This window comes from Mytilus trossulus, chromosome 1, assembly GCF_036588685.1.
Source record: "Mytilus trossulus isolate FHL-02 chromosome 1, PNRI_Mtr1.1.1.hap1, whole genome shotgun sequence".
NCBI classification, from domain to species: Eukaryota; Metazoa; Mollusca; class Bivalvia; order Mytilida; family Mytilidae; genus Mytilus; species Mytilus trossulus.
The window spans coordinates 51,595,039-51,622,582 of NC_086373.1; the positions used below are offsets into that span (position 1 = coordinate 51,595,039).

The 27,544-nt window shown below is 31.4% G+C and overlaps 2 protein-coding genes across 2 annotated transcripts in view; one reads left to right on the forward strand and one right to left on the reverse strand.

Annotated features, from left to right (window-relative positions):
• Positions 1-5,314: 5,314 nt before the first annotated feature.
• Positions 5,315-27,544, forward strand: part of LOC134727030 (metallothionein 20-II-like) — a 108,924-nt gene continuing 86,694 nt past the window's right edge. The window contains exon 1 of the mRNA XM_063591421.1: positions 5,315-5,767. Coding sequence (XP_063447491.1) covers positions 5,740-5,767 — 28 coding nt within the window. The 5' untranslated portion in view covers positions 5,315-5,739. The remainder of the gene's footprint in view (positions 5,768-27,544) is intronic.
• Positions 7,269-17,878, reverse strand: LOC134686394 (uncharacterized). Its single transcript, XM_063546069.1, has 5 exons — positions 17,696-17,878; positions 16,446-16,542; positions 12,804-12,984; positions 12,220-12,302; positions 7,269-7,375 (listed from the first exon to the last, which is right to left on the reverse strand). The coding sequence occupies exons 1-5, from the start codon at positions 17,876-17,878 to the stop codon at positions 7,269-7,271; spliced, it is 651 nt and encodes a 216-aa protein (XP_063402139.1).

Below are 27,544 nucleotides of genomic sequence, written 5' to 3' on the forward strand. Positions count from 1 at the left end.
ATATTTTCTGTACCTTTACGTTACAACCCTCTTTTTAATTACCTTTAATGTAGCAGATTCTTTATTATATCCCATTACCGCATGCTCAAAGTTGTTATTAGATTATTAATTTAAAGGATGAATGTATCAAAAAATTTTATCTTTTGATGACAATTGTTGATTTTCATGTAGCAAATTTGGTTTTAGCGAAGCGAGCGTCAAAAAATATTTGCGAGCGCAAATTATTCATATAAAATTGAGAGAAGGAAGGAAATGGGGAATGTGTCAAAGAGACAACAACCTGATTTAAGAGCAGAAAACAGCCGAAGGCCACCAATGGGTCCTCAATACAGTGAGAAAATCCAGCAACCTGCAGCTTGCTTCAGCTGGCCCCTAAAGAAAAAATTGTATAAGTTAAGCGATAATGAGCGTCATAATAAACGCCGAAATATACAAATGAACTTATAAAAAATCAAACAAGATTAACAAAGGGCAGAGGTTCCTGACTTTGGACAGGCGCAAAAATGCGCTGAGGTTAAGCATCTCAACCATTCCCCTATGCCTCTAGTCAATGTAGAAAAAAACAAAAATATACAGCAGTTTAAAAGAAGTCCGAGTCCGATGTCAGAATAGGTAACAAAGGAAACTAAACAAAATGACAATAACAAAGGACTACTAGCAGTTACTGACATGCCAGCTCGAGACCTGAATTAAACTGATTTAAAGATTATGTTATCATCATATGAATATCAATCACAATCCCTCCCGTTAGGGGTTTAGTATCATACCATCATAAAATATATGAGAAGAAAATAACCCGTATCACGCCCACACTATTTGACAAAAATTGGTATGCCATCACGTGATTCTTTTATTTTCCAGTAATGCAACGGCTTCATCATACCTTATGATATAAAATATCATCTATACTATCATTGCAAAAATTATGCGTCACGTTATTTGTATTTTCCACCCAAAGTATGTTTGGTTTTAAGTGTCAAGACAAAATATAATGGGAGGATCTATGGAAAAGGTAGAAATTGTCCGTAGGTAACATCGCCGAGCGTAGTCGCTTTTTTTTAACGAATTGTTGCAAAAAGTAAAATAAAGGATTATTGAACGGGGGCTAAAGGGGTTCCCTCTAGGAGTCTTTAATCCGTCACTGAAAAAAAAAGTTCTGTTGAACTTAACAATTGATATTATATTTTTAATGGTACCAGTTTCGAATGGAATGTAAGAGAAGGAGATAACGGCAACTACTGGATGTTAAAGTATGTCTGTTATGTCAGTGTAAGATGAATGTTTATTACTATGAAATGTCATTTTGACATAGTTTTACAAGTCCTATTCATTAATATGTATGGACACCAGAAAGATTTAGTTGACATTGTTATAGTATTTTGTATCGGTCAGCTCTTCATTCACTCATTTAAAGAAAGACAAAAGATACCAGAAGGGATATTAAAACTCAGAAGTAGACAAAAATAGAAGACAAGAGAGAGAGGAGTGTTTATTGTCCAACCAACTTATTATTCAAACTCATCGATCAAAACAACAAAATGAAGAAAAAAGAACTACTCTTTCTAATTATCATTTTTGAAGTTTAACACATTTTCAATGAATAAGCCATTGGTTTAAGGGAGGAATGACATTGGTCCTTTTTATGCCCGTGTCATATCGGAGGGAGCAAAACGGTTCATCCTTGTTCGTCTGTACGTCTATCCGTACGCCCCAAACTTTATTTTTATTCTCTAACTATAGTTTGCCTCAACCAAAAATATGAAACTGATACACAATGCTTATTAACACTGAAGATTGTTCAAGTTCAATGTGGGTAGCGTCACTTTTACTTTTCTAGATTAATGCCCCTTTACAGATAGAAAACAGTGTCGAATATTTCGTTTCCGTTTTCTAAAACAAGTTTGCCTGAACAAAATGTTGAAAAAACTTATTCACAATGCTTATTACAAATAAAACGCAGATGAAGTACGAATTTGAGTAGCGTATTTGTTTTAATGTACTTGAATTATGTACATTTATAATGGTATATGCAAGCTGCATTTTCTATAACATTATACTGATTATAGAATAGAAAAAAACTGTCAGATCAATAACAACTATGTTCTTACTCTCAGGAAGCTGTCTGTGTAAAACAGGATGTACTTGACAAACAACGTGTAATAACATTAACGGTACCAATTTTCTTGCACCAGGTGCGCATTTCGACAATACATGTCTCTTGAGTGATGCTTGTGGCCAAAATATTTGAAATCCAAAGCTTATATAAAAGATGAAGAGCTATAATCCAAAAGCTCCAAAAAGTATAGCCAAATCCGTGAAAGGAATCAGAGCTTTGCATGAGGGAAATACATTCCTTAATTTAATGTATTCTGCTTGTAACATGCAAAACTTGTACCTTCAAGTTCATCGTTTCAAGATAGCCGCTTTAATGTGTGCTGTTGGAGCGTTACATACTAATACTCAGCTGTAATCAAGGGTTTATGTTTTCTCGTTTGCATTGCTTTACATTTCTTATTGTGTTGACTATTTCAGCCGACTATGCATAAAAAATACATAACTGTTTTTGTAACGTCGTATTGATCAGAGTAAGAACGAACCCATAAAATGAGTTAAATTAAGTTGAGATTGTATTTCAAATAATTAAAAAAAAAGATAACAAAAAAAAAACTTTTTTTCTATTACATAATTAAGTTCTGGAAGAGCACTGTCAATCCAATTTCAAAGAAGAAGGTGTATTTATTGTCAGGTAGCTGTGCACGTGAAGCAGAATGTAACCGACCTACACCGTGTTTATATATGCTGTTTGTCACATTCAAAACATGTTGAACGGTTCAATTTGTATGGGACTAAGTGAGGGCCTAAGACACTTGAAATCATCTGCAATAAGGCTTTTATGCCCAGCAGCACAAAACGCCATATATAAACTACTGTCATTGCAACATAGAGTTGATAGGAGTAAAAGAAATTAAATTAAGTAAAATATCAAAATGTTACCTAAAACGTAAAATAACAAATTATCGAACTACAAGGAAAATTTAAATTGGGGATTCCCTTAACAAATAGCTAACTCAAAAGCGCAAACTCATCAAACTCATGAAAACAACTATTATAATCCGGACTTGGTACATGCATTTCCTTCGGTAGAAAATGGTGAATTTCACATGGTTTTACAGCTAGCTAACCCTCTCACTTGTTTGATAGTTGCTAATAAAATATATATTGATAACGATGTGTGAACAATAGTTATCAAAGGTACCAGGATTTTAATTTAGTACGCCAGACGCGCGTTTCGTCCACATAAGATTCATCCGTGACGCTCATATCAAAATATTTATAAAGCCAAATAAGTACAAAGTTGAAGAGCATTTAGGATCCAAAATTCCAAAAAGTTGTGCCAAATACGGCTAAGGTAATCTATGCCTGGGATAAGAACATCCTTAGTTTTCGAAACATTCAACAAGACATAAAAATAGAAGCCAAAAAAGTTAAAAATAGAGTTATAGCAGTCAGCATGGTGTTAATATATTCCTCATCACTATAACAAAAAACAAATAATTTTTATGCCAAAAATGAAAAAAAAAAAATGGAATAAAGATAAAGGAAACCAGCGAATATGAAAGACAGGTATAAAAATAAAAAAAACAAAACACAGACAACAGCATATTGGCGGACTGCACAAGTGCCCCGATACGTCAAAAGGAAATTTAAAAAAAGAAAAAGAATATACAGTAAAGGTTTATAATTTACAAAGATAAATAAAAGAACACTATAACACGTAAATAAGATGACAAATAATGTCACATATTGCAACGTGTTTTCGTGTGTAAACGTATTTTTCCTTCATTATCTGTCTCATGACATTATACCCCGCTCGGTCGTTTACGTTACTGGTAGAGAGGGTTCGGCCTGTGCTTTCGCTCCAGGACTTCTGACAGCATACTGATTGTACAACGAAACAGTAAATTCAATAAATGACAGGTATAAGAAACCTAAAAATGACCAGTGATGACGATTTGCCAAGCAATGTATTTGCTCATATAACAAATGACCATAATTCATAAAACAGTTTCATATTTAATAGATAAAGACAAAATAAATACATAAATATCGCGGTATCTCCGTGTGAAAATATCAATTCATCATTCCAATACATTTTCGTACTTCCCCTTTTTGGACAAACGATGCGGTGAAAATTACCCATTACAAGTTTACAAATTCAAAGAAGCGTTTGGCCTTAGTGCTATCTAATTAAATAAAATAACATGATACTAGCATTTTGAGGTGTCTACTTAAAATATTGAGAGTACTTAATAGTCTAGTCGTCTTTAACTAAAATATTATTATTTAATCAATCAAGTTGTGACGTCAAACTTCCGAGACAAAATAAATATACCCACTGGTTCCCATCGACTTTGTAAGACAAGATCATGAAGCTCATTATTCTATGATTAGGAAACAAAAATAGGTCCAGTAAAAAACCCATCGCATTTATCTATACCCGTTTAATTTTAAGTCCAACCAGAGCAATGTCTGAAAACGTTTTTCAATATCAGTGACCCAAAACTAAAACATGCGATAATACAAAATTCTATTTTAGAGTAAGGCACGAACAATTTAGTAGATTGACGACCGTTACTCCAAAATACCCCTCGGATTAACCATCTGTCTAAATATCGCTTTCAAACTGAACTCCATCTCTTTATAAACCCGAAATCATAAAATATCAAGCTTAGTGTACAATTCCCTCTATTTATTCTGGAACGTACAACTTACCATAACGAAAGTTTTCCCCAATCTAAAGAAATACTGCCCTGACGAACTTTAAATATTTAAGTCTGGACATTGCGTCTCAAGCACGAGAAAAACGATCCCCGCGAAAAAGTGACCGGACAACTATAGTTATATATAGTATCTAAAAATAGAAATAGGGGAATTTACGATGACCCATAAACGTTACAATATATAATCTATATTTAAGACCGTCATGTATTTTTGTGAATTTGACACGGAAGATATGTAAACAAGGTCTTAGTATCTTCTTAATAAAAATGTTTTTTTAGAAAACAAGGACGAGACGTTATAAAAAATACTAATGTATCGAAAAAGGTGTCTAATTTCAACATTAACTTATCATAAAACTATAATATAAATTGGAGGATAAATATCAATCCTGAAAAGATTTATCGATCCGTACTTAAAAGTACAGCATGTTTGCTATGTCAGTGTAGGAAAGATATTTTTATCCTTCCTTGTATTAAATATCATTGTGACATAGTTTTATATATCTTATTTATTAGTGTGTTAGGTAACGTGTTAAAATATCTATCTGTGTGCAAAACATCACCAGTCATACAGCGTGTGCAAAAAATCCGGTTGAAACTTATTGATATGTTATGACGCAGTAGAATATGGATTTTGACATGAGGCTCTCCAGAAGGATCAGTATGTTGTTCGACATACATGCTTGTTATTAAATGTAGTAATACCTTAAGAATAAAGTACAAATAAAATGTAGAATAATGTAAATCGATTTAATTATTTTCGCTAATTTGAACCATGTCTTTGTTAAGTAATGATATATGGCATAATATACACTATGTCTGACCTCCGATAACATAGGTTTTGCACACGGAATTTTCTGAAATAGCTATATAAAAATCGACATACTACCAGACACCACCCATACTAGTAAAAGCATATTAATAAGATCTACTAAGCAGACCAGCTTCAACGAATAAAATGCCTGGACCTTGTAACTGCATTGAAAGTAAGTAGCTTACAATTTTATCTTTAAATAATGTAAAATTGAGAATGGAAATGGGGAATGTGTTAAAGAGACAACAACCCGATCTTGCGTCTTGAAAACAAAACAAATGTTGATGAGTTCACTTATGTTATAATTTCTAAAAAATCATTCTCGTTAAAATTATTGTAAAAGTAAGGCAGGATATAGGGCCTATTTGTATTCATGATGTTGTAAAACAGTTCTTTGCAGAATATTGATATTTGTTTTGATATATTAAAGAAACAAGAAAATCGATCAATGTATGTTGTGAGATAATTATGCGTAAGAAGTTGGCAAATGAAATTAAAATACAAATGTACACTATCCTATTTATATGTGTTCTGTTGTCTCCCCTTTATTCCCTGGTCTCGCTTATTTATTACTGCTGCGCATAAGGAACGACTGTTTATTATTATTTTAGGGGAGGCCAGAACGAATTTTTGCAGAATGAACATTTATTTGTTGCTACCCACGCTTACTTTCCCAATGGCCTTAGCGAGGCAGAATATTCATTTTCATAATCATAATCTTAAAAACTAACTTTAGGGGAAACCGCTTTCTAACAATTTTCAAATATTTCTCATTGATGTAATACAATTGAAAGTTATAAGATTCGGTATGCCATAGTCAGTTGACTTCACTTATTATATGTCTGCTTTTACTTTGCAGCAAACGTGTGTATCTGTGGAACCGGATGCAGCGGGAAATGTTGTCGATGTGGAGACGCCTGCAAATGTGACAGTGGCTGTGGATGTTCCGGATGTAAAGTTGTTTGCAAATGCTCAGGTTTGTTCATTTTACAGATTTTAAAAGAATTAATATTTTAAGAAGTAAACTTTTAAACAACCGCATGTTTTTTTCTCTTTCTGTGCAGTAACTGCTTAAGATGTATAATTTATGATGGATTTTATGACTCATTTTACAGAAGGTTGTAATTTTTTTCGGTATATTTCCTTGTTAAATGACCAGAATCATCATGATACAAAAATACGTCTACTTCATTTTATAGAAAAGCGCTTATGATAATATAAATCAATCAGAAGAAAAATAATCTGATAAAACATATACACATTATATTAGATATGCCTATTAAAATGAGGTTTTATTATGTTTTAGGTACCTGTGCATGTGGATGCGACTGTACTGGTCCAACAACCTGCAAATGTGACTCTGGGTGCTCCTGCAAGTGACATAAAAACAATCACATCACGATCAATATAGACATAATTGTAACTCACATCATTCATAAAAGAATTCGTGATGTTCACTGATATCAAATAAACATTTTTTTGATAATTTGTCTGTTGATAAATATGTATTCATAGATATAAGAAGAAGTGGTATGAGTGCCAATGATACAATTTTAGGGAAAAGTACGATCTTTAACACAGAGCACCGAAGAGCAAGCTATAAAGGGCCTTAAAAAAGTGTTAAACCATTCAAACTGTCTAATATATTTCAAAGACCGGTAAACGAGAAACACTTATAAACTGCATCCACCAACGACAACTACTACATACAACTGATTTAGGACATGTGCAAACACATGAGGGTTTAAACGTTTTAATAAGAACCAACCTTCACTCTTATCTGAAACAACATCACAACATAGAAAGATGCACTATAAAATATCAACTGAAATAACTGAAGTCAATCAAAAGTCAAAACACAAGTGAACATGCACTGAAAAAATAAATATGATCAATGAAAATAAAAAATCAGTTAAAAAAAAAGGTGACTTATTAAAGGCAACAGTAGTTTAGCGCTGTGAGATGTTAAACAATTTCAGTAAAATGACAATAACCTTGAAAAAATCCACCAATTGCAATTACAATAATATAAACAGATAATGAAAATAATTGTTCTGTAAGGTATACAGTTTAAATGGAGAATGGATTTAACAAAATAAATAATATTCATAGTACGAAGAATTAAAAATTTATATACATTGTATATAGTATATTTACCTATATACTTATCAGCACATTTGGAAACCGATTGATACAAGCAAACATTTGCATGACTGAAGTATGTTTTCTTGATTTGATAGTTGTAATTTGTCATTAAACTTGTCTCGTTCATAAAAACACAGTTCTGTCCAATCGGAATAGTTAATTATAATATCCAGTGTAGGATGATGCCTTGATCTACACATATTAGGAACCTTGTTTCAGGGCTGCATCCTAGTCGACATGCATTACGGAACTTATTATTGTATTTATATATTTTGTTCTCGTCCTGAATATGAAATGAAATAGTTGTCAATGGACGTTAAGCAAGTAACTACTAAAAAAAGAGCTGGAGTTATCCCGCTTTGGCTAAATGGTAATTTGTTAAATGTAAAATACGATGTTTTTAAAAAGAGTGCGACATTATATCATGAATCTTTAAACATATCTTTGTTTTCAAATAAGGACCCAATGGCGTCCACCTTTTTATAATATATTTTTCACAAGAACATTGTCTCAAAAGTTTTTTTTATGTATTATTATTCCTATATCTACGTTAGAATTATTTTTTACCTCTTTTTATTTACATGTACCTTTTACTTTGCAGGATAACAGTGGTTATTACGAGTTTTGCTTTTAAATTGAAATGTATCAATTGATTCTTTTTCTAATGCAATTGCTTAATCGGACCTTACAATAGAAAATGTTATCTTTACTACATTTCCTTCCTGAGTTAAAAAGTATATTTGTTTTCTTGTTGACATTATTTGATGTCAAGTAGGCAAGAAAAAATAAACATAAGGGAAGGATCGAAATTGTCCGTCAGAGTGACATCAACGATCGTAGCCAATCGAATTTTTAACGATGTGATACCAAAAAGAGGTACCCACTACGACCCTTAAATTATCAGCTGAAAAGGGTAGGATTGTTAGTCTTAATAAATGTGTTGACGAATAAAAATCTTAAAAATATATATCGTCAAAAATTCAAAGTATAAATTATAGATCCTCAATGTATGAAGTAACTGAAATAAGCATTGGATCTTTGTTGATGCATTGTAATTTGAGATCATAATTGCTACATGTAAACTCTCATTAGCGTCGAAGAAACAAACTATTAACCTCAGGACCTGAACTCCCTGTTAAATAAACATCGAAAATGAAGTTCTTTCAAACGGTTGATTTTCAAATAGAATTTAAACTCTTTAAAACTTTACCGAAGAATAAAAATGTCTGTAAATCAATAATATTCCAATATTCCTTTCAATATAGTGTACACAAACGATTAGATAAGCACTTCTAAATATTGACATAGCAAAACAGCACTGCATTTTAGGCTTAATATTATCATCAATCAACAAATATTAACAAATAATCTTAGGTTTCATGTTACTATAATAAAGACTTCTGGTAAATTGACTTCGTAAGACACGTTCCGTATATTTCAAGAGATACATGTACGTCTCATTTTATTTCAAAGCATTTACGTTTATTTTATTCCCAGAATGCAGGAATTAAGATTGAGAATGGGATTGTTAGGTGACAGTATGGACAATGATGTAAGTACATGTATTTTTGTATGTCGTCTGCTCTTTGTTTTAAAAGATTTTTTTACAAAAACTTCCATGTTCACTGAATTAGTACACATTTTTATTTAGGGGCCATGGCAGATGACGCCCGCCTCCGGGTGCGTTTTTTTTTTTCAGTGTTGAAGACCCATTGGAGGCCTTCGACTGCCGCTCTATGGTCGGGTTGTTCGCTCTTTGACACATTCATGATTTCCATTCTCAATTTTATGATTGGTCGATTGATTGAATTTTGCTTGCTAAACGTCCAGTGACGAATGTTTCATACATACTCATGATATTTCCAAACCTATCTTTAAGTTAATATTAAAGATAATGGGAAATAATATTTGACTACAATAGTGTGCATTGTTAGAGCCTTATGTATAGATGGGAATCTCAACACTTGAGATTGAATAAAAGAATCCCAAAAAGAGTCAATTTCAACTGACGCAAATTTGGACCTCAACTTTACTTTAAGTTTTAAAATCTGTTGTTTCAGTTAAGTGACAATGTTTTGTTGTACTAAAACTAGAGAGGACCGTGCCATACACATTGATTGACATCAACACACTTTTCAAACGTTGTATGATGCATTTAAATTCGTGCAGCATGTGTGGATTAAAATTAACTTTTGTTAAAAGCTCTTTATTATAAAGTAAAAATAACTAAGCAAGAAAAATGGCAGACAGTGCCAAAGACAGTGCTATAAAGTTGAATTCGCGCAAATTGATGTTTACAGTGATATTTGTTTCAAGCGCTTAATTTACAAGTTGAATTAAACTGCCATTGACAAAGTTGACCATACTAGAGTAATAGATATAAAAAGATGTGGTATAAGTGAAAATAAGAAAATTCTCCATCCTAGTCACAAGTTGTAAAAGTAAACCGTTATAGGTCAAAGTACGGTCTTCAACACGGAGATTTGGTTAACAAGAACATCAAGCTATAAAGGGCCCCAATAAAATGACTAATGTAAAACCATTCAAATGGGAAAACCAACGGTATATTCTATATTAAAACGAGAAACAAGAAACACGTTTGAACCACATCAACAAACGACAACCCCTGATCATGTTCCTAACGGGTTCAAACAAATGCAGTGGGTTTAAACGTTTTAATACTTTATAAACTTATATTGTATAAAATTGAAGTAAACCTGAATGCAGCTCAATTTTATTCATATTCTTTGGAGTCCCATGCGCGAGTAATGAAATACATTTCCAAATGTGAATTATAACATGCTTTTTCCTTTTTTTTATAAATTTCGATTCAGATACATGTATTCTTATTGAATTGATTAAAAAGATCTTGAGACCATATCCGAATCAAAACCACAGCTTTAATTTTAACTTGGCAATGTTTATGTTTTACAAATTAAAATTAGATTAATTTAAAATATAATCGCTTTAAACTGACCATTCTCACGTATTAAAGTATTGAAAAATATTAATTTGATTAAACTATATAGTAATCTCTTTGTTTCAACTAAAATGTTTTGAACGTATATCATCTTTATAGGAAATATAAATAGTAAAACCGAAAATGAGAAAATTTGCATGCGGTAAGAATATTTATTTTACTGTAAAAAAAACTTGAAATTAGTGTTGACATACCTTAATGTCCTAAATTCATTTGTAGATCTTCTTTTAACCAGCTTTTATTAATATGTTAGCATGTAATGTTGCTCAGATAAAAGTCTGTCATGCTTTGCAGTTTTGAGGCCTAGGCTTACATGTGTATCCTAAGATATGAAGATTGTATAAATATCAAATAGGTCAATAAACTTGCATTTAAAAATTCATTTCGATCATCAAATAACTCTCGAACTTAAAATCTCGAGCCAAACTCTACATTAGTCATTTGAAAGCACATGTGATACAGTTTCTCTTTTATATCCATATTTGTTCAAGCAGTAATAGCAAAACATGATTTTCAACAACTTAACAAACATCAACTAACAAACATACTTACACCTATTTCTCGAACCCCAACGTTAACATGAAGCTTGGTTTTGATCGTACACACTTTCAGTATTATAGCATGACACTCAATTTGGAGGTCTGAATGTTTCCTCATAGTCGAAACAAAAAACTTAAATGGTATCAAAACTCTGAATGTTGCATTTTTATTTCTCAAAGTCTATCATTATATATTATGGTCAAATCTCTTTTCTTAAAACAAACTTATGGTAAACGGAGTGTTGTGGTGTTGTTTTATTTTTACTGAAGGCTAAATATAAGAAGATTTAGTTAAGTATGACCGCCAATGAGACAACTATCCGTTCAAGTCACAGTATGGGCAACGGTGGCTGAGTTAATTAAGAAGTTACTAGCCAGTCAACATTTAGATATATGCGTCTGGGTAATCGAGACTAGTCAACACTGAGGTTGTTAGTTTGAATCCCGTTCAAACGGGTGCACTCGACTCCAATCTTAATTGAGGGGGGGGGGCAAGGGGGTCCCCATTAACAGCAAAACAGTGAATTGATTTGGTGAAAAACAGATAACAAGGAATTGAAAAGGGATAATAACAGATAACAGTGAATGAAATATAAAAGTAAATCTGTCCAGGACCAATCCAGTAGATGACTCGTAGATCTTAGTATATAACTTGTGGTATGGACCTAGAAAATTGTAATTTGTGAAAACAAGACGTTTCGGCCAATGAGGCAGTTCTGCCTTGTTGATTTTTCCCCGTAACTTGTACAATAAGTTATAGTATGGATTATGAATTTTCAGAACAAAATTAAAAGATTCTGTTTTTGATATAGGGATATTTTTAATCTAGGGCATTTGAGGGATCAATTTTTAATGATTTAGTGTTTTTTTATTTAATTTTTGAAAATAGTGCAGCCAGTGACACTTTATTATCAATTTGATTTTTAGTTTTTTTTTCTTCTCGAAAAGCAATATATTTACTTAACAAGTTATAAAAAAACCATCTTCCCCTTTTCTGCCAGGCTCCATCCACACTCACAATCAATTCATCCCTATCAGATTTACTGAAAAAACAAAACAAAGATAATAAAAACTAGAGCTGTAATAGAAACATCCAATTTTATAATTTTCTCGCTAAATATTGATTTGTCTCAACTTAAAGAATTCAAACAAAATGCAAAATCAGTTATGGCCTACATGTACTACCCTTATGTTTGATGAACTCCCTTTTACTATTTGGAATTGACAGGGTTTATCTTGTTTCCTTAACATTGTACGGTAGAAACCTTTTTTTAAATGACATGCATGTCTTACCTTTCTTTAAGAGAGGGTAGATTATTGTCAAGGGCGATAATAGTGTTCGAAATCACACACAGAATATAACGTTACTGAAACACGGCATAATTGTATTCTTATACTTTTAAGTCTTATACTTATGACATTACATGTACCTTCAATCTTCAATACAAATTTGAATTGTTTACACGTCATTGTTTATATACATGCAGTATAATCACAAGCATTATACGATAAAAAGATTTCAGCTAGATCATATATGCACCTACTTCTTGGTAATATCTAGTTCTTCAGATAGACATACAGCCATGGTGCTCTCTGCAACAGTCTCTATAGCACCCCCCGATTCCTTCTGCCTTGCACTGAGTAATGTATTACTCACAGGTGGTATATTGAGAGCTGTGAGGAATGTGTTGACTTGTCTCCCTCCAATTCCAGTATGTACCATAGCTAAAATTAAAAAGAGAAAATTTAACTTTGAAAGGCTTAATTTGTAATAGCAGCATATAAAATAAACAATTCTGAATATTGACAAATTACTTAGCAGGTTTAATTTCAGAAATTTTAATCAATATTATGTATTACTATAACAGGATAAGTTGCATTTTGTGACAAAAATATAGTGTAAAAGTTTTTTTATACATGTACTGCAATAATAACTCAATTATTGAATTATTCAATATAATTATTATAATGAATAATTCAATTGAGTTATTATATTAATTAAAATCTTGCATAATTTTTTGAATTTACAGACAGTTACGGTTCCAGAAATTGTCATGCTCCAGTAGTTCTCTATATAATAAACCACTCGACCCCATTTAAATCAGCATCTCACAGTTAAAGGGAAAATTCACGATTTTTTACTTATGGTTTAAATATGTTCATTATGACATAATATATATATTCACAAAGTTTTATCGCTATATGTGCAGTAATAAAGGAGAAATTTAATATTTAATGAAAAAATATTAACTACTTCCTGTAGGTCGTGACGTTTTCTCCTGGTTTTTGCATGCCGGGATTTAAAATACAATCATTAAAAGTCTTGGTTTTTAATCATATTTTAACGTAATCTTAAGCGCGCCGATAACTTATGCTTTATCTAAATAACCACCCGATAATAAGAAGATAAAACGCACAGGCGTTCAATTGTACATATTCATGAGATAAATTTTCTATGTTAAACGTATATATTCTAATTATTTTTGTAGACAACACAAAAAGTTATAAATTTGTTTTTAATTAATATATTTTCGGACTGATAAGGTGAACAAAGTGAAGTACAATAATCTGTAAAGACAATATGTTGGTGTACTCTTAATGACCTTTTACTATCTCTGCTATGACTTGGTTGATACGATGTGTGTATTCACGGTTCTGTGGCAATACTCGTAGATGGCTTGTTGAAAGGTAAATTGTTATTTGCACTTCGGTATTTAACCACGCCTCTCGGGCACACCTTGCCAGGTGTGACTATCTATTCGGATCAGTGAATTATAAGACAAGGGAGCATTCAATACACATATTTAAAATATATATTCAAGTTGGTGACAAATAAAAATTGATCGCCGTGGAATTATTTAATTATGTTTGGTGCTATTATTTATTTGAATTCAAATAAGTTAATTTACTAAGAAATACACAATTTTCGGTTAAAGACGGGAAACTTAAATCATATGTCCGATTGAAATGATTTACACCTTTTGTCCTTGATTGATGTCTAATAAAAAGGAGAACTTAGAAATTATAAATAGCTTTACCAAAGTATTTTTATTTGTCTTTATTAGGCAAATAAATGAATGAGAACACTTAGATTTAGACTTTTTAAAAGCCACGTATAAATTAATAACTGGAACTCACTGAAGATAACTCTACCGAAGCGGAATATAATATGAACGAATAAAGAAAAAATATTTTTCTACTTGAGAAGTTTTAAAAAATTGACAGCAAATTTAAGGTCTTCTTGAAATTACGAATAGATATTCTTTATCAAGTGTGAAAAACGTCAACCAAATTTAATCATAATCGGTCTATTAAAATAGTCTTCGTCTCACAACGTATAATACTTAATAACTATTTGACCAAAGATGTTTAAAAACAAAAGACAACGAATTTAATGTCATCTTTCCCTATTTTTGAATGTAATTATAAGTCTGTTCAACTGGCAAGAATACCCCTAAAGCGGACAAATATCTGACAAGCAGTTTATTCTTTAAATTTGCTGTCATTGAATATCAAGAAAGAAAATAAATCCCGAAAATGATTTGAAACTTTAATACTCAATAGCTTTCCTAGAAAATATTCACATCCCTCGGGGATTATTAGTGTACGTCCAGTTGCATATGTCGGAACAATTGTGGTGATGACGAATTTCTTTCTTTATTCGAGAACAATCTAATTGATATATAAATCTGTGATTTTACTATGTTCATAACTTCGATGAACCAAAGCAAGTTATAGATCAACCTGTATTTAAATCAAATTGGTCCTCTTCTTCTCCTTCTTTTGGTATACAATAGTCTATCGAATTGGATGATTACATACTGTTGGTATACGTGGACTAGTCTATTTACAAAACCTTTACCCCAATTTGCACAAAATGTATGTTTCTTTCTTATGTTCAATGTATACATGTATATATTTTAAATTGCGCTGTAGTTCCGTAACTTTCTATCCGGGCGTATAAACGAATCGTCGACAAATGCGCACATTTTTTTAATCAACATTTCTGGAATGATCCAACTATGTCCTTTACTATTGACAACGAGTAAATATTACATTTTCCCAGAGACATATAATACAATTATATGTCTCTGATTTTCCCAAATTAACTCTTGGAAAAAATACGTATATTTGTATATCTTCAATTTTTTTTTTTTTTTTCTTTTTGTATCATTTTTTTTTTATAAATAATATTCTTTAGACCAGAAATTTTATTTATAATCAAGCGTATGAGTTAAGTAATGACTAGTATATTATATCACTTTCGGACACGCAAGACAGAGATGTATATTATACATGCACCTGATAGTTCAAAATGGAAAGTTATAAGTTATCGGCCGTGTACACTGATCAATACCTACAGAAGTGAAACGATGCATGAACTTGCAAGCCCGACAGGAAATCGCTTGAATACCTGGACGTGTCACCTTACACCCCTCACAATACCTTTGGGAGTAATACCTTAAGCCATGCGGGTGATCAGTGGAGCGAAGATCCTAATTTATTTGAATAAAGACTAAGTATATTACTTTAAAGAATTATGAACGAATTAGATTTTCGAAAACAATTTTCACGGAACACTTATTTATGATTTGAACTTTGACTTTTTAACTAATTCCAATATTAACAGTTTAAAAATAACAGACTATATGGTTATTAAAAAAATAAGAACATTTTCCGTATCAAGTTAGTTAGTCAGATAAAACAACCGTACGATTGACAAGATATCGACACATAATTAAGACTACATCGGTTACTGAAGTTTTGTTTCTTTGTGGTTTATAGACATATCGTGATTTTTATTTGGACAAGATAACAAAATGGCGGAAGGCAGAGAACTGATACTCAAAATTTAAAATCGATGGTGATCTCTTATCTAGCGGAATAAAACTTTAATATTTATAAATTTGAGCATTTTTATACAGAATGGACATAATATCAATTTTTGATTTTTTTGCGAAGTTTCCCTTTAAGTAAGCATATAAATATTCAATATAAACATTATGTACATATCCCAAGTCATGATCACCCTGTAATTAAAGTGGTTGTCATCAGATACTGCACGCATATTTGTGTGCCTCTAGACATTTTTACAAGGGGGAATGATAATTTGCTCTAGTTATCATTTGCAAGATTGTATTTAGACTTTAGACACAGTGGTTCAACTGGTTGTTCACTAAAAATACCTGTAGCTAATTTGGTGTTGGCATCCCATATCTTGTTATGTCTTTTCCCAGATGCAACATTGTTTATGTGAAGACATCTGGTATTATAACATGGTATCTAAAATGTCAAGAAAAAATATTCTTAAAAATTCATTACAATTTAATGTAATGCAATATGTACTTACTACATGCAGTGTGTTTTATACATTATCAACAGTAAAAACAATGTTTGCCTATGCAGATTGTGTATACTATTGGGTTTTAAATGATTGTTATTACTTTTTACTTGTAAGCTTTATAGAATAAAGCAATTGACAAAGAGTCATTTTATTTTTATTACCTGACCTGAGCCCCCATAAGCTGTGTTTGTTCATTTTCAACTAAGCACCATCTTTAATAGTTTTAATGTATCTTTAACCCAAATGATTTGTTTTATGTTACAAGTCTTTTTTGTACATCAATATATAAGTATACAAAAATTAAGTGACTGCAAAAAAAGATTAATAATAGTTTTCAAAATTATTACCATTAGCTTGTGTCATTTTGGTCTTTTGTGGATAGTTGTCTCATTGGCAATCATACCACATCTTCTTTTTTATATTTACTGTATGTATTAAATACAAAACAAAACAAAATTTACTGTAAAGATACTGTGTTTGGTAGAGTTGTTGATTTTTTACAAGTATTAAATCCTGATGCAGTCCATTTGTCAGACACATGCATTGAATAGATGCATTATTTTAGTCACAGACCCAACCTTTATAGAAGGTCACTTAAAAAGATGAGATTCCACCATAACCAAGTATTAGGAAGCTACCATTTGATTTTTAGGATATAATTTGAAAAAAGGTAAGACAAGTGTCTTGACTAAAAAATTCAGAATGAACAACTGGATAAAAAAGGAAGGATGAAAATCTATAAAAAAGGAGAAGGATATGAACAAATGAAAAAAACCCAAAATCATGAGAATTGTTTTGTAAACAATAACAAGGCTAGTCATACTTCTCCTAAAAAAAATCAAATTCTTGTCCAAAAAAGAGGGGGTTGCTATGCTGAAAAATTCTAAAGATAAGTGGTTCAACATTAATAAAAATGGGCACCATAACCACTAGAAAAACACATTTTTCATGATCACTTAAAGGTTGGTTGTTTAAAGTTTATGAATTTGAAGAGAAAGAGCATGTGCAAAAGAAGGTGGGCAGTTCCCCTTATCCTTAAGGAACATCTTCTTCATACAAAGAGAAAGAATATAAATGTCTGTGAATTTTTACCTTGATAATAGCTGACAATCCATATGTCAAAATACCAGATGCATGCGTCAACTGCAGAGGTAGTCCACACTTTTTGCAACCGGACAGACCCTCTGCAAGTACACCAAGTTCCACTATGCGTCTGCCCATAGACCAGGAAGTTTCTGTAGAAGTTGAAAACAACTGCTCCGCGACGTTTACCATTAAGAATGGTCCTTGAAAACGGAAAGATACTTCCCATCTGTTGTATATCTTTCCCTTCTCCGATCTACTAGACCCTGTAGGACCTTCCGTAACCGCTCCGTCTGCTTTTTACTCTTAAAACCTTTCACTTTGCGTACCATAATCAATGTAAACAATATCTACCGGCAGACGATTGTTTACATTGCCGACTGACATCCAGGACTTTGAGTAAGTCCTTATATTTTATACAACCATTTCTATTCAACTTTTATTAATTCATTTTTAACTAAATGAAAATATGGAAACAATTAATCTACATTTAAACGATAATTTTTATCTTCTGGGAAATATGACTTTTCAGCCATTTTGCGACATCGAAGTCAATCGCCAAAAAGTAAACAGATGTTTAGAATAATATAACTGAGGAGGGTTTTAAGTTTTAAGCAAAAATCATTAACAGTTTTTGAGATACATGTACAAAAAATGTACAGTGCGACATGTGACCCCCCTTTTTTTTTTACAAAACACTCAATACCTCTTTACTTAAATTTTGAATCATCACCAAAAAGTATACAGATCTTAATATTAATATAACTTAGAAGTGTGTAAAGTTTTAATCAATATTCATTAATTGTTTTTCAGATAATATTGGGCGACATATGAACCCCCCTCTTTTTCTTTTTAAAACACTAAATACTCAGTCTGCATTGTAAATGCCATTTGTGAATTGTCTAATTCTGACATTCATATTACAACTGCTTTATCTCCCACTTTAAATTTAATTTTGACATTGGAGAAAACTCAAAACAGGATTTTTTTACCTCATGTATTGTATGATGACGTACTTGTCACTCTACAGCAGCTAGTCTTTCACTTTCACTTTAAAGTGTATGATTAGCATGCATGCCGGGTAGTCTAGCATGCCTCACTTTCAATCGTAACTACTCGGCCATTCTCGCTATGCAGTACAATCCAGAAAGGCCGAGTAGTTCCGATTGGCCTCACTTTCACTTTAAAGTGTATGATTAGCATGCATGCCGGGTAGTATGTAGTCTTCTTCTCTCCGTATAAGCTTCCTTTATCAGGAACACCAAGTAAAAGTACTATATAAAAAGACAAAGCAGTGATACAACAATTGATTCAAGGGGAAAGAGTCTATTAGATCTCTGTATTCTAAACCAGTTAAGGATACTAAATGGTCGAGTCCTAGGGGATGTTTTTGGAAAGTACACATGTTATACGCCAAACGGCAGTAGTGTGGTTGACTATGTGATGGTGTCGGAGAGTATTCTGGATCAAATTTTATATTTTTATGTTCACAACTTTTATGCCTACCATTTCAGATTGTCATTGTATACTGGAATGGGAAATGTCAAGTAAATTTACTGTTGATGATAATGATTGTAATATTAATATGTTTGATAAATCTCCAAATTTCATATGGTCAGATGAATCACCTACAAACTTTCAGACAGCTCTATTATTACCAGATATACAAACACAAATTAATACATTTAATAAAAGTATAATTAAAGAGTCTCAATCCTCTGTCGATGAGGCTGCAGCAGAATTATCACATATTTTCTTGTCTGCTGCTACTGATTCTTTAAAAAGAAATAAACTAAGAAATAAGAAAATAAAGACAAAAAAATGGTTTGATGGAGATTTGTACCATCTCCGAAACAAATTAATAAGTTACGGTAAAATATATTCAAAATTTCCTTATGACCCATTAGTGAGAGGTCACTATTATAAGCTTAATAAGCAATATTCTAAACTTAGAAAATTTAAGTATAAAGAATATAAAAAATCACTTGTTGAGCAGTTACAGAATCTACATGATGATAATCCTAAATCTTATTGGAAGTTAATTAATGATTTAAAAAATAATGATAATAAGGACCATAGTTCTGCTGTGGCACCATCTGTGTGGGTTTCACATTTCAATGTATTATATCAATTACATGAGTCATTCAAAGAAAGAGTGGCTAAGTTGGAAAAAAAACTAGATAATCTTGAAAAAAATGTTTGTTTTAATAATCTTGATAAACTTATAACAGAGAAAGAAATTTCTTTTGCCATTTCTAAACTACGTTGTAACAAATCACCAGGCTTGGATAACATTTCAAACAATATGATTAAACACAGTCAAAATGTTTTACTATCGTCTCTTTCAAAAATATTTAATTCTTGTCTGTCTCATGGTTTATACCCAAGAAATTGGACCGAAGGTTATATTACAGTTTTACATAAGTCAGGTGAAGTCACTGACCCAAATAATTATAGAGGACTAACAATCACTAATGCAATTGGTAAGCTTTTTAACAGTATACTTAATATAAGGTTGGATAGTTTTTTAGAAGAAAATAATGTAATTAATGATTGTCAAATAGGTTTCACAAGAAAGGCAAGAACATCTGACCATATGTTTGTTTTAAAATGTATTTTTGATAAATACTGTAATACTAAGGATGGGAGAGTGTTTGCTTGCTTTGTTGATTTTCATAAAGCTTTTGATAAAGTAATACATACAGGAATTAGAATTAAGCTGTTAGAGATTGGGGTTAGTTCAAGGTTTTATAGCGTTATAAAGAATATGTATCTTGAAACTAGATCTTGTATAAAAATACATGATAGAATAACTGAATTCTTTCAAACAAAGCTTGGTGTTAATTAAACAAGGAGATAACTTGAGTCCTAACTTGTTTAAAATATTTATAAATAGCCTTCCAGACTATTTTACACAAACCAGAGATCCAATTATGCTGGATGGCAAACTCATTCATTGCCTTATGTATGCTGATGACATTGTAATTTTATCTAACTCAGCTGAAGGACTACAAGAGAAATTAAATGAACTTCATAATTTTTGCAATGACTGGTGCTTAGATATAAATACTAAAAAAACTAAGGTGTTGATATTCAACAAGGCAGGCAGACATATCTCTCAAAAATTTATTTTCAACAAAGATGAGCTGGAGTGTGTATCTAATTATAAATATTTGGGTATCCAATTTAATGCATCATGTTCTTTTTCATATGCTCAGAATGATTTATACCAAAGAGCCTTAAAAGCATACTTCAAACTATGTAATGATTTTTTAGTGCATAATCCTACTGTTAAAAATGCAATTCATGTTTTTGACCATACAATAAAGCCTATACTTTTATATGGGTGTGAAATTTGGGGATATTTCAATCCCTTTACTGCACGTTTAAAAAAAGAACACATAACAGTGGATACAATTTACTCAAGGATACTTTGTGAAAAACTTCATATTAAATTCTGCAAATATATTTTAGGCGTTAATAGGAAGAGTACAAACTTTGCAGTTTTGTCTGAATTAGGCCGTTTTCCACTTCACTATGATATAGTCAAACATGTTTTAGGATATTGGCATCGTTTAGAAAATATTGGCTCATCATTTCCCTTGTTAAAAGCTGCATATAATTGTTCTAAAAAGCTATTTGAAACAAAAAAAAACTCTTGGTATGGATCAATTAATATTTTAAGGGGAAAAATGTCAGGCATAGAAAAACATATTCTTGAAAAATGTTCCACATTTAAACTACACTGTGGCCAGATAGTTAAGGGATACTATACTGCATTGTGGAAAAAACAGCTAGATATACATAAAGCTGGTAAACTACGAACTTATGTAACATTCAAGTGCAACTTCGGTTTTGAAAATTATTTGTCAATAATTCGACATTTTGAGCAAAGGAAATGTATTACTATATTAAGAATATCTGCTCACAAATTGCAAATTGAATCTGGTAGATACCAGGGTACTCTTCGACAAAACCGAATTTGTCTCAGGTGCACCTCAGGTGAGGTTGAGGATGAAGTTCATTTTTTATTTAAATGTGATACTCATTTATTAAAAAGAGAGGAATTGATGCAAAATATATTAAAATCATGTCCAAACTTTCAAAATTTAAATATTGATAACAAATTAATTTGGATAATGAATAATGAGGATCCCAATGTACTATTTGCATTTTACAAATATATAGAAGATACTAAGAATTAAAGTACAACTTAATCTGCAATAACTAATTCACTATAACTCTTTAATATGAATTTGGATATCCTGTTAAGCCTGCACAGATCATAAGAAGAATTTCAAATTCTTTGGCACCGTCCCTTGATGATCTTTGCTGGCTGGACACAGAATCTATAATCTTAAAAATATGCTTTAAAAATATATTTTCAATAATTAAGGAGCTTGACTCATCTGCATAAAGTACAAGTAGGGACTCCCCTTTAAGCACCGACTCTTGGTGCTTTCTGCAGATAAGTCATATTAAATATCCTTTATTAAATATACTTTGTTAATGGCAGTATACCTCATAGTCATTTTTTATATTGACATTTCTCCGCACAAACTACTAATGCCTCATGTTTGTCTTTTTAAAGTGAAGATACACTTACCGGGTGCACTTGAGTCAATTTCAACATAGTATTCATTGAATAATAATACATTGCTACTATTTTGAGTGTATTTTCTGTGGTATATTATTTTATTTTATTATTTTTATAACACTGTTATATATCTTTTATTATGTGTGTATTGCATATGTTAATGTTTATAATAATATTGTCTGTATCATATGACCTCCTGCCCACTAAACACATAACGTTTAAAGAACGTTGTGGATTAGTTCCTGTAAGGTTATTTCGGACCTTAACGTTACACGAACGTTGTGAGAACGTTTAAATGAAACGTTACAATTCAACGTTCTTGAAACGTTTTGTTTTAACGTTGTATGGACGTTTCAGTTTGGTTATGTTACAAGTAATACGTTGTAGAAACGTTTAATATTAGTTAATTTTTAACGTTACTTTACTAACATTCTTAAAACGTTCGAATAATGTTCCTAAATTTTTTGAAAAAAAGATCTTTCCAAAAACAAAAAAATATTCAAATTATTAGAAAAAATGCAAGTAAAATGTTTGCCGTCTTGCATGTTAATAAAACCTTTATTTTGCTTCAGAAAGTCAATGCTGAGAGTTTTTAAAATTCAAAAAACCAACACTGTATTAAGAACAAAAATTTTTTTTTATTTCTTCAACATATAGATTGTTCTATTAAAAATTAAAATTCATTATTCTCATTAATTATTATAACTTTTTTCATCCCACTTTAATTTGTGAAACATGATTATCAATTATATACAGAAGGATATTTGATACAGCCATTATGTTAATCAAGCATATTCTGATAAGGTTGACCTAAAGATTGATGTTGACCAGATGTTAGGCAAATTTCAAAGATAGTTGCTATGGTAATTAAGGTTATAGGAAATCTAAGTGTAATGGGATAGTCACTTTTGAGACTATTTCCTGTCGTGTATTTGTAAGAAAGCAGTGGTAACAAAGAAAACAAAAGAGAAAGAAAATCGCATCATCTAAAGAGAAAGAAACATGTAAGTTGATTGTTACTTTAAAAATTCTTATATACGTATATGATTATGAATGACAAATGATGCATTTATAACCCTTATCAATAGATAAGTGTATTTTCGAATTTTCCTTGTTACATACTGTTTCAGAATGTTGTTTAATTATTTTTAGTTCATACAAATTTAAAAGAATTGGACGAAATGCACAATAAATACTTTAAGTTAGTAACATACTAGCAATCCTTAATGCCACATCGGATTCGAAGATTGAAAATATATAGGCATAATTGAAATGTTAAATATTATAATACCGATAACGCTGTTGTATTTATATTTGACTTCATATTTTTTTCACTAGAATTGTTTATTTAGTTAGAACATTTTTTTAAATGGTTCTGTTTCCTGTGTTCATATCTACCCTCAACTTACCGGCTAAACTTAGCTAGCACAGTGAAGTCTAATAATCTAAATGAATGTTGGAAGATGTGGTACGAGTGCCTTATCCCTATGCATATGGCATCGCCTTGTATAGTCTAGTTTTAAACAAGAGTCTTTTAAGATTTATTATTTTCAAAAGACGTAGACATTGAGTACTCATTTGTTCATTTCTTTATTACAGGGGCAGTGAAATAATTTTTATGAAGATTTGCTACACTGGATTAGAATTAAACAAAAGACGGATTCAGAATAAGTGCCAAAAGAATTTCAAAGTGAAGCAGAAAACAAAAGGAACACTCTTGTGAATACAACCCATGCTAGATTACAAAACTATGAAATAACTGTATAAACCTAATGAAGTGAAATTACAGAACTAGGAAGTAATTAAGTGTATGAACATGATGAAGTGAATTACAAAAACAAGGAAACAATTGCATGTACCGAATGAAGTGAAATTACAGAACTAGGAAATAGCTGTATGAACCTAATGAAGTGAAATTACAAATCTAGGAAATCACTGTATGAACCTGATGAAGTGAAATTACAGAATTAGGAAATAACTGTATTAACCTGATGAAGTGAAATTACAGAACTAGGATATAACGGTATGAACCTGATGAAGGGAATTATATAACTAGTAAATAACTGTATGAACCTGATGAAGTGAAATTACAGAACTAGGAAAGAATTGTATGAATCCGATGAAGTGAATTAGAGAACTAGGAAGTAATTGTATGAACATGGTGAAGTGAAATTACAGAACTAGGAAATAACTGTATGAACCTGATGAAGCCACGGTGAATTACATTGACAGAAATGAAACATCATGAATACACTTTATAATTTTCATTCTAGATCTGATGTTGCAACGTGTATTTACATAAAATTCAAGTTTTAAGAATTTGCTCCTTGTCTAGATTAAATAAATTATGTATTGGTATTCATATTTTTGTATTAATTATTTAAGAAAAATAGGTAACATGAATGTGTTGATTTAATTCATTCAAATATGGGTACAAATTCCTGGAGAGAAAGATGAATTGATTGTTATTTGCTAAAACGTCCATTGGCAAAATGTTCATGCATGTTCAGGAAGATGGAGAGAAAAACAACGTTGGGCCAATGAATGTAGATACGTTGGGCCATTGTTGTGCCAACATACAAATTTGGGACTAGGCTTAATTTGGGATCCAGATTGGTAACACATGATTATATTTAGGTTCCAGATTGGTTACACAAGGTTCTATAAAGGTTCCAGATTGATTATACAAGGTTAAATCAAGGTTCTAGTTTGGTTACACAAGGTTCTATCAAGGTTCCAGTTTGGTTACACAAGGTTCTATTTAGGTTCCAAGTTGGTTTTCCATAACGTTATATCATAACGTTCTTACAACGTAACTGGTAGTCCACACTTTTACGTTCCAACAATGTTAAATCACAACGTTCTCACAACGAAACAGAAACGTTCTTGGAACATTTCCTGAACGTTTTTGTGTTTTGTGGGTGGGGCCCTAATTTGGAAAATAAAAATATTCTATTATATTCTATTCTATACATATTAAAATATGTATGTTGTAAAAATGTATATGTGAAATAGTAATTTGGACGTCAATATTTTTGTGTCAAATTGCACTATCTTGTTAAGCTCATAATGTTTTATGATCATTTTATGACAAATGTGTATAAGATTTCTTGATAAGATTCACAGAACTCGCTTATTCACGTGACGGTGTAAACAAATGAATTGGGGTCATGTGTGTTGTTTTAATTAGACTAGTTACCATGGGCCAAGTTCGGTTGGATATCTAGAGTAGATAGGATTGACATGGTCATACATAACACCTGTTATGATTTGATATAGCTTTCCCGCCATTAGAACTCAATGAGCACTGGGTTGTGGCAGCAATCGGAATAACTCGGCCTTTCTGGTTGCACGAAGACTATTGTACTGCGTAGCGAGAATGGCCGAGTAGTTACGATTGGTTGTGGCAGGTTTACTGGTAAACTGGACCCCTGTTGTGTTCACTTATCGCTACACTGACGGTGACATAGCTTTCATAAATCTACAAAGTTTCTCAAGCTCAACAATATTTCTACAACTCGGTTTACCACATACAAATAAAAAGTTAAAATAACGCGGTGGGCAATCGCAGACCGAAAGTTTTCCCCCAAGTTATTTTTGCCCTTATTTTCTAAAAACTTTTCATTCAATCGTGTGTGCTTTTTTTTTAATTATTTTTATAAATTTCAACCAGGATTTCTATAGAAGAACTTTGGTCATTTCACGTTTCGCAAATTTGATGTATAAAAAGATGAGCTCATTATTATATTTTAAATCTGACATAATTTCTTTTCAAAATTAAGAAGTGAATAGCGTTTTTTTTGGTCCTGTCCTTGTCGAGGTCACATTACAGCAAGCTTTTAATATTTGTTTTCCTATATAATTCCTATCTTTATGTATAAAATGCTTAAATCTGATTATATCTCAAATTTCAGATATTTTTTTTAGAAAATAAAAAGTAGTTAGCAATTTCATCTGGTCCTGTCATTGTCGAGGTTGGTCATGTCAGTCAGCGGTAGTCACGCCACGTTTAAACTTTCTATATATTTTCTAAAATTTATGTTTCATAATATGACATATGATTTTAAATTTCAAATTTTGCAAATTGAGAGAATTCCTTTGAAAAATAAAAATGTTATTAGCATTTTTATTTGGTCCTGTCATTGTCGATGTTATGGAAAGCCAACGGGGTCAAAATTCTTTTAATTCGTAACTTGTCAATTCGTAATAGTGGGGGCATTATTGTTACTATAAAAAAGCCATACTTTAAAGGCATTACATATTTAAAAGAAGCAACAACCTCGCCAAATAGACTATGGCTTAAGTTGAATAAGAACTTTTTTGGATTTGTACATGATATTTATCTGTGCGCTCTTTATATACCCCCCTTTTCATCATCTCACTATGATAATGACTTAGATTTTTTAGAAAATGAGATATCATCTTTCTCCATGAATGGACAGATTGTATTAATTGGAGATCTAAATGCTCGAACTGGCCAAAGAGCTGACTTTATTGTAAATGATTCTGATCACATCAATAATTTTGATGGTTTTGATTTACTCCCTGAAAATTATATTACTGATTCAGAAATTAATAGAAACAATCAAGATACTTCTGTAAATACAGTTGGTACAAAGTTATTAGACTTGTGTTTGTCTTCAAGGCTGCGTTTACTCAATGGTCGATTTTTAGGTGACTCATTGGGATATTATACATATATGTCAAGCAGTGGATTTAGTACTGTTGATTATGCTGTTGTTAGCGAGAGTCTCCTGTCCTCAGTCAAATATTTTAAAACAACCGATTTTACTTACCTATCAGATCATGTTCAAATTACTTTATATATGAAGTGCTCTTTAAATATAGATAAAGAAATTGGCCTTGAGGAAAAAGGTTGGCACTGGATTAAATCATATAAATGGACAGAAAATTCTAAACTTAAACTTATTGATGCTTTATTGACTGAAAATGTAAAGAATGAGATAATAGAGTTTGAAATGGTTAATTACGAGGAAAATCAGGTTGGTGTTGATGAGGCTACAGAAAAATTGACAAAAATTTTAGATAATATTTCAAGCCTTTCTTGTAAAGCAACTCCAAAAACTAAAAGGAGGAAGAAGAAAAGGAAATTTAAACAAGTTTGGTCAGACAATGTTATATATGAAACCAAGCGTCAAATAAATAAAATAGGAAACAAAATAAGAAATAATCCAAATAATAATAGTTTAAAGCAAAAGTTTTTTGAGTTAAAAAAAAAACTTGAAGAAAATGGTCAAACA

Bases quoted from the DNA above. Each gene is read 5' to 3' on its own strand.
- LOC134686394 (XM_063546069.1), bottom strand. From the start codon at position 17,878: ATGGTAAACGTCGCGGAGCAGTTGTTTTCAACTTCTACAGAAACTTCC. The intron at 12,303-12,803 runs GTAGGTGCATAT...TTGTTTTTTCAG, and splicing joins GAACTAGATATTACCAAGAA to TAAATCTGATAGGGATGAAT. The intron at 7,376-12,219 runs GTAAATATATTG...ATGTTGTTTCAG, and splicing joins GTTTTTTTATAACTTGTTAA to ATAAGAGTGAAGGTTGGTTC.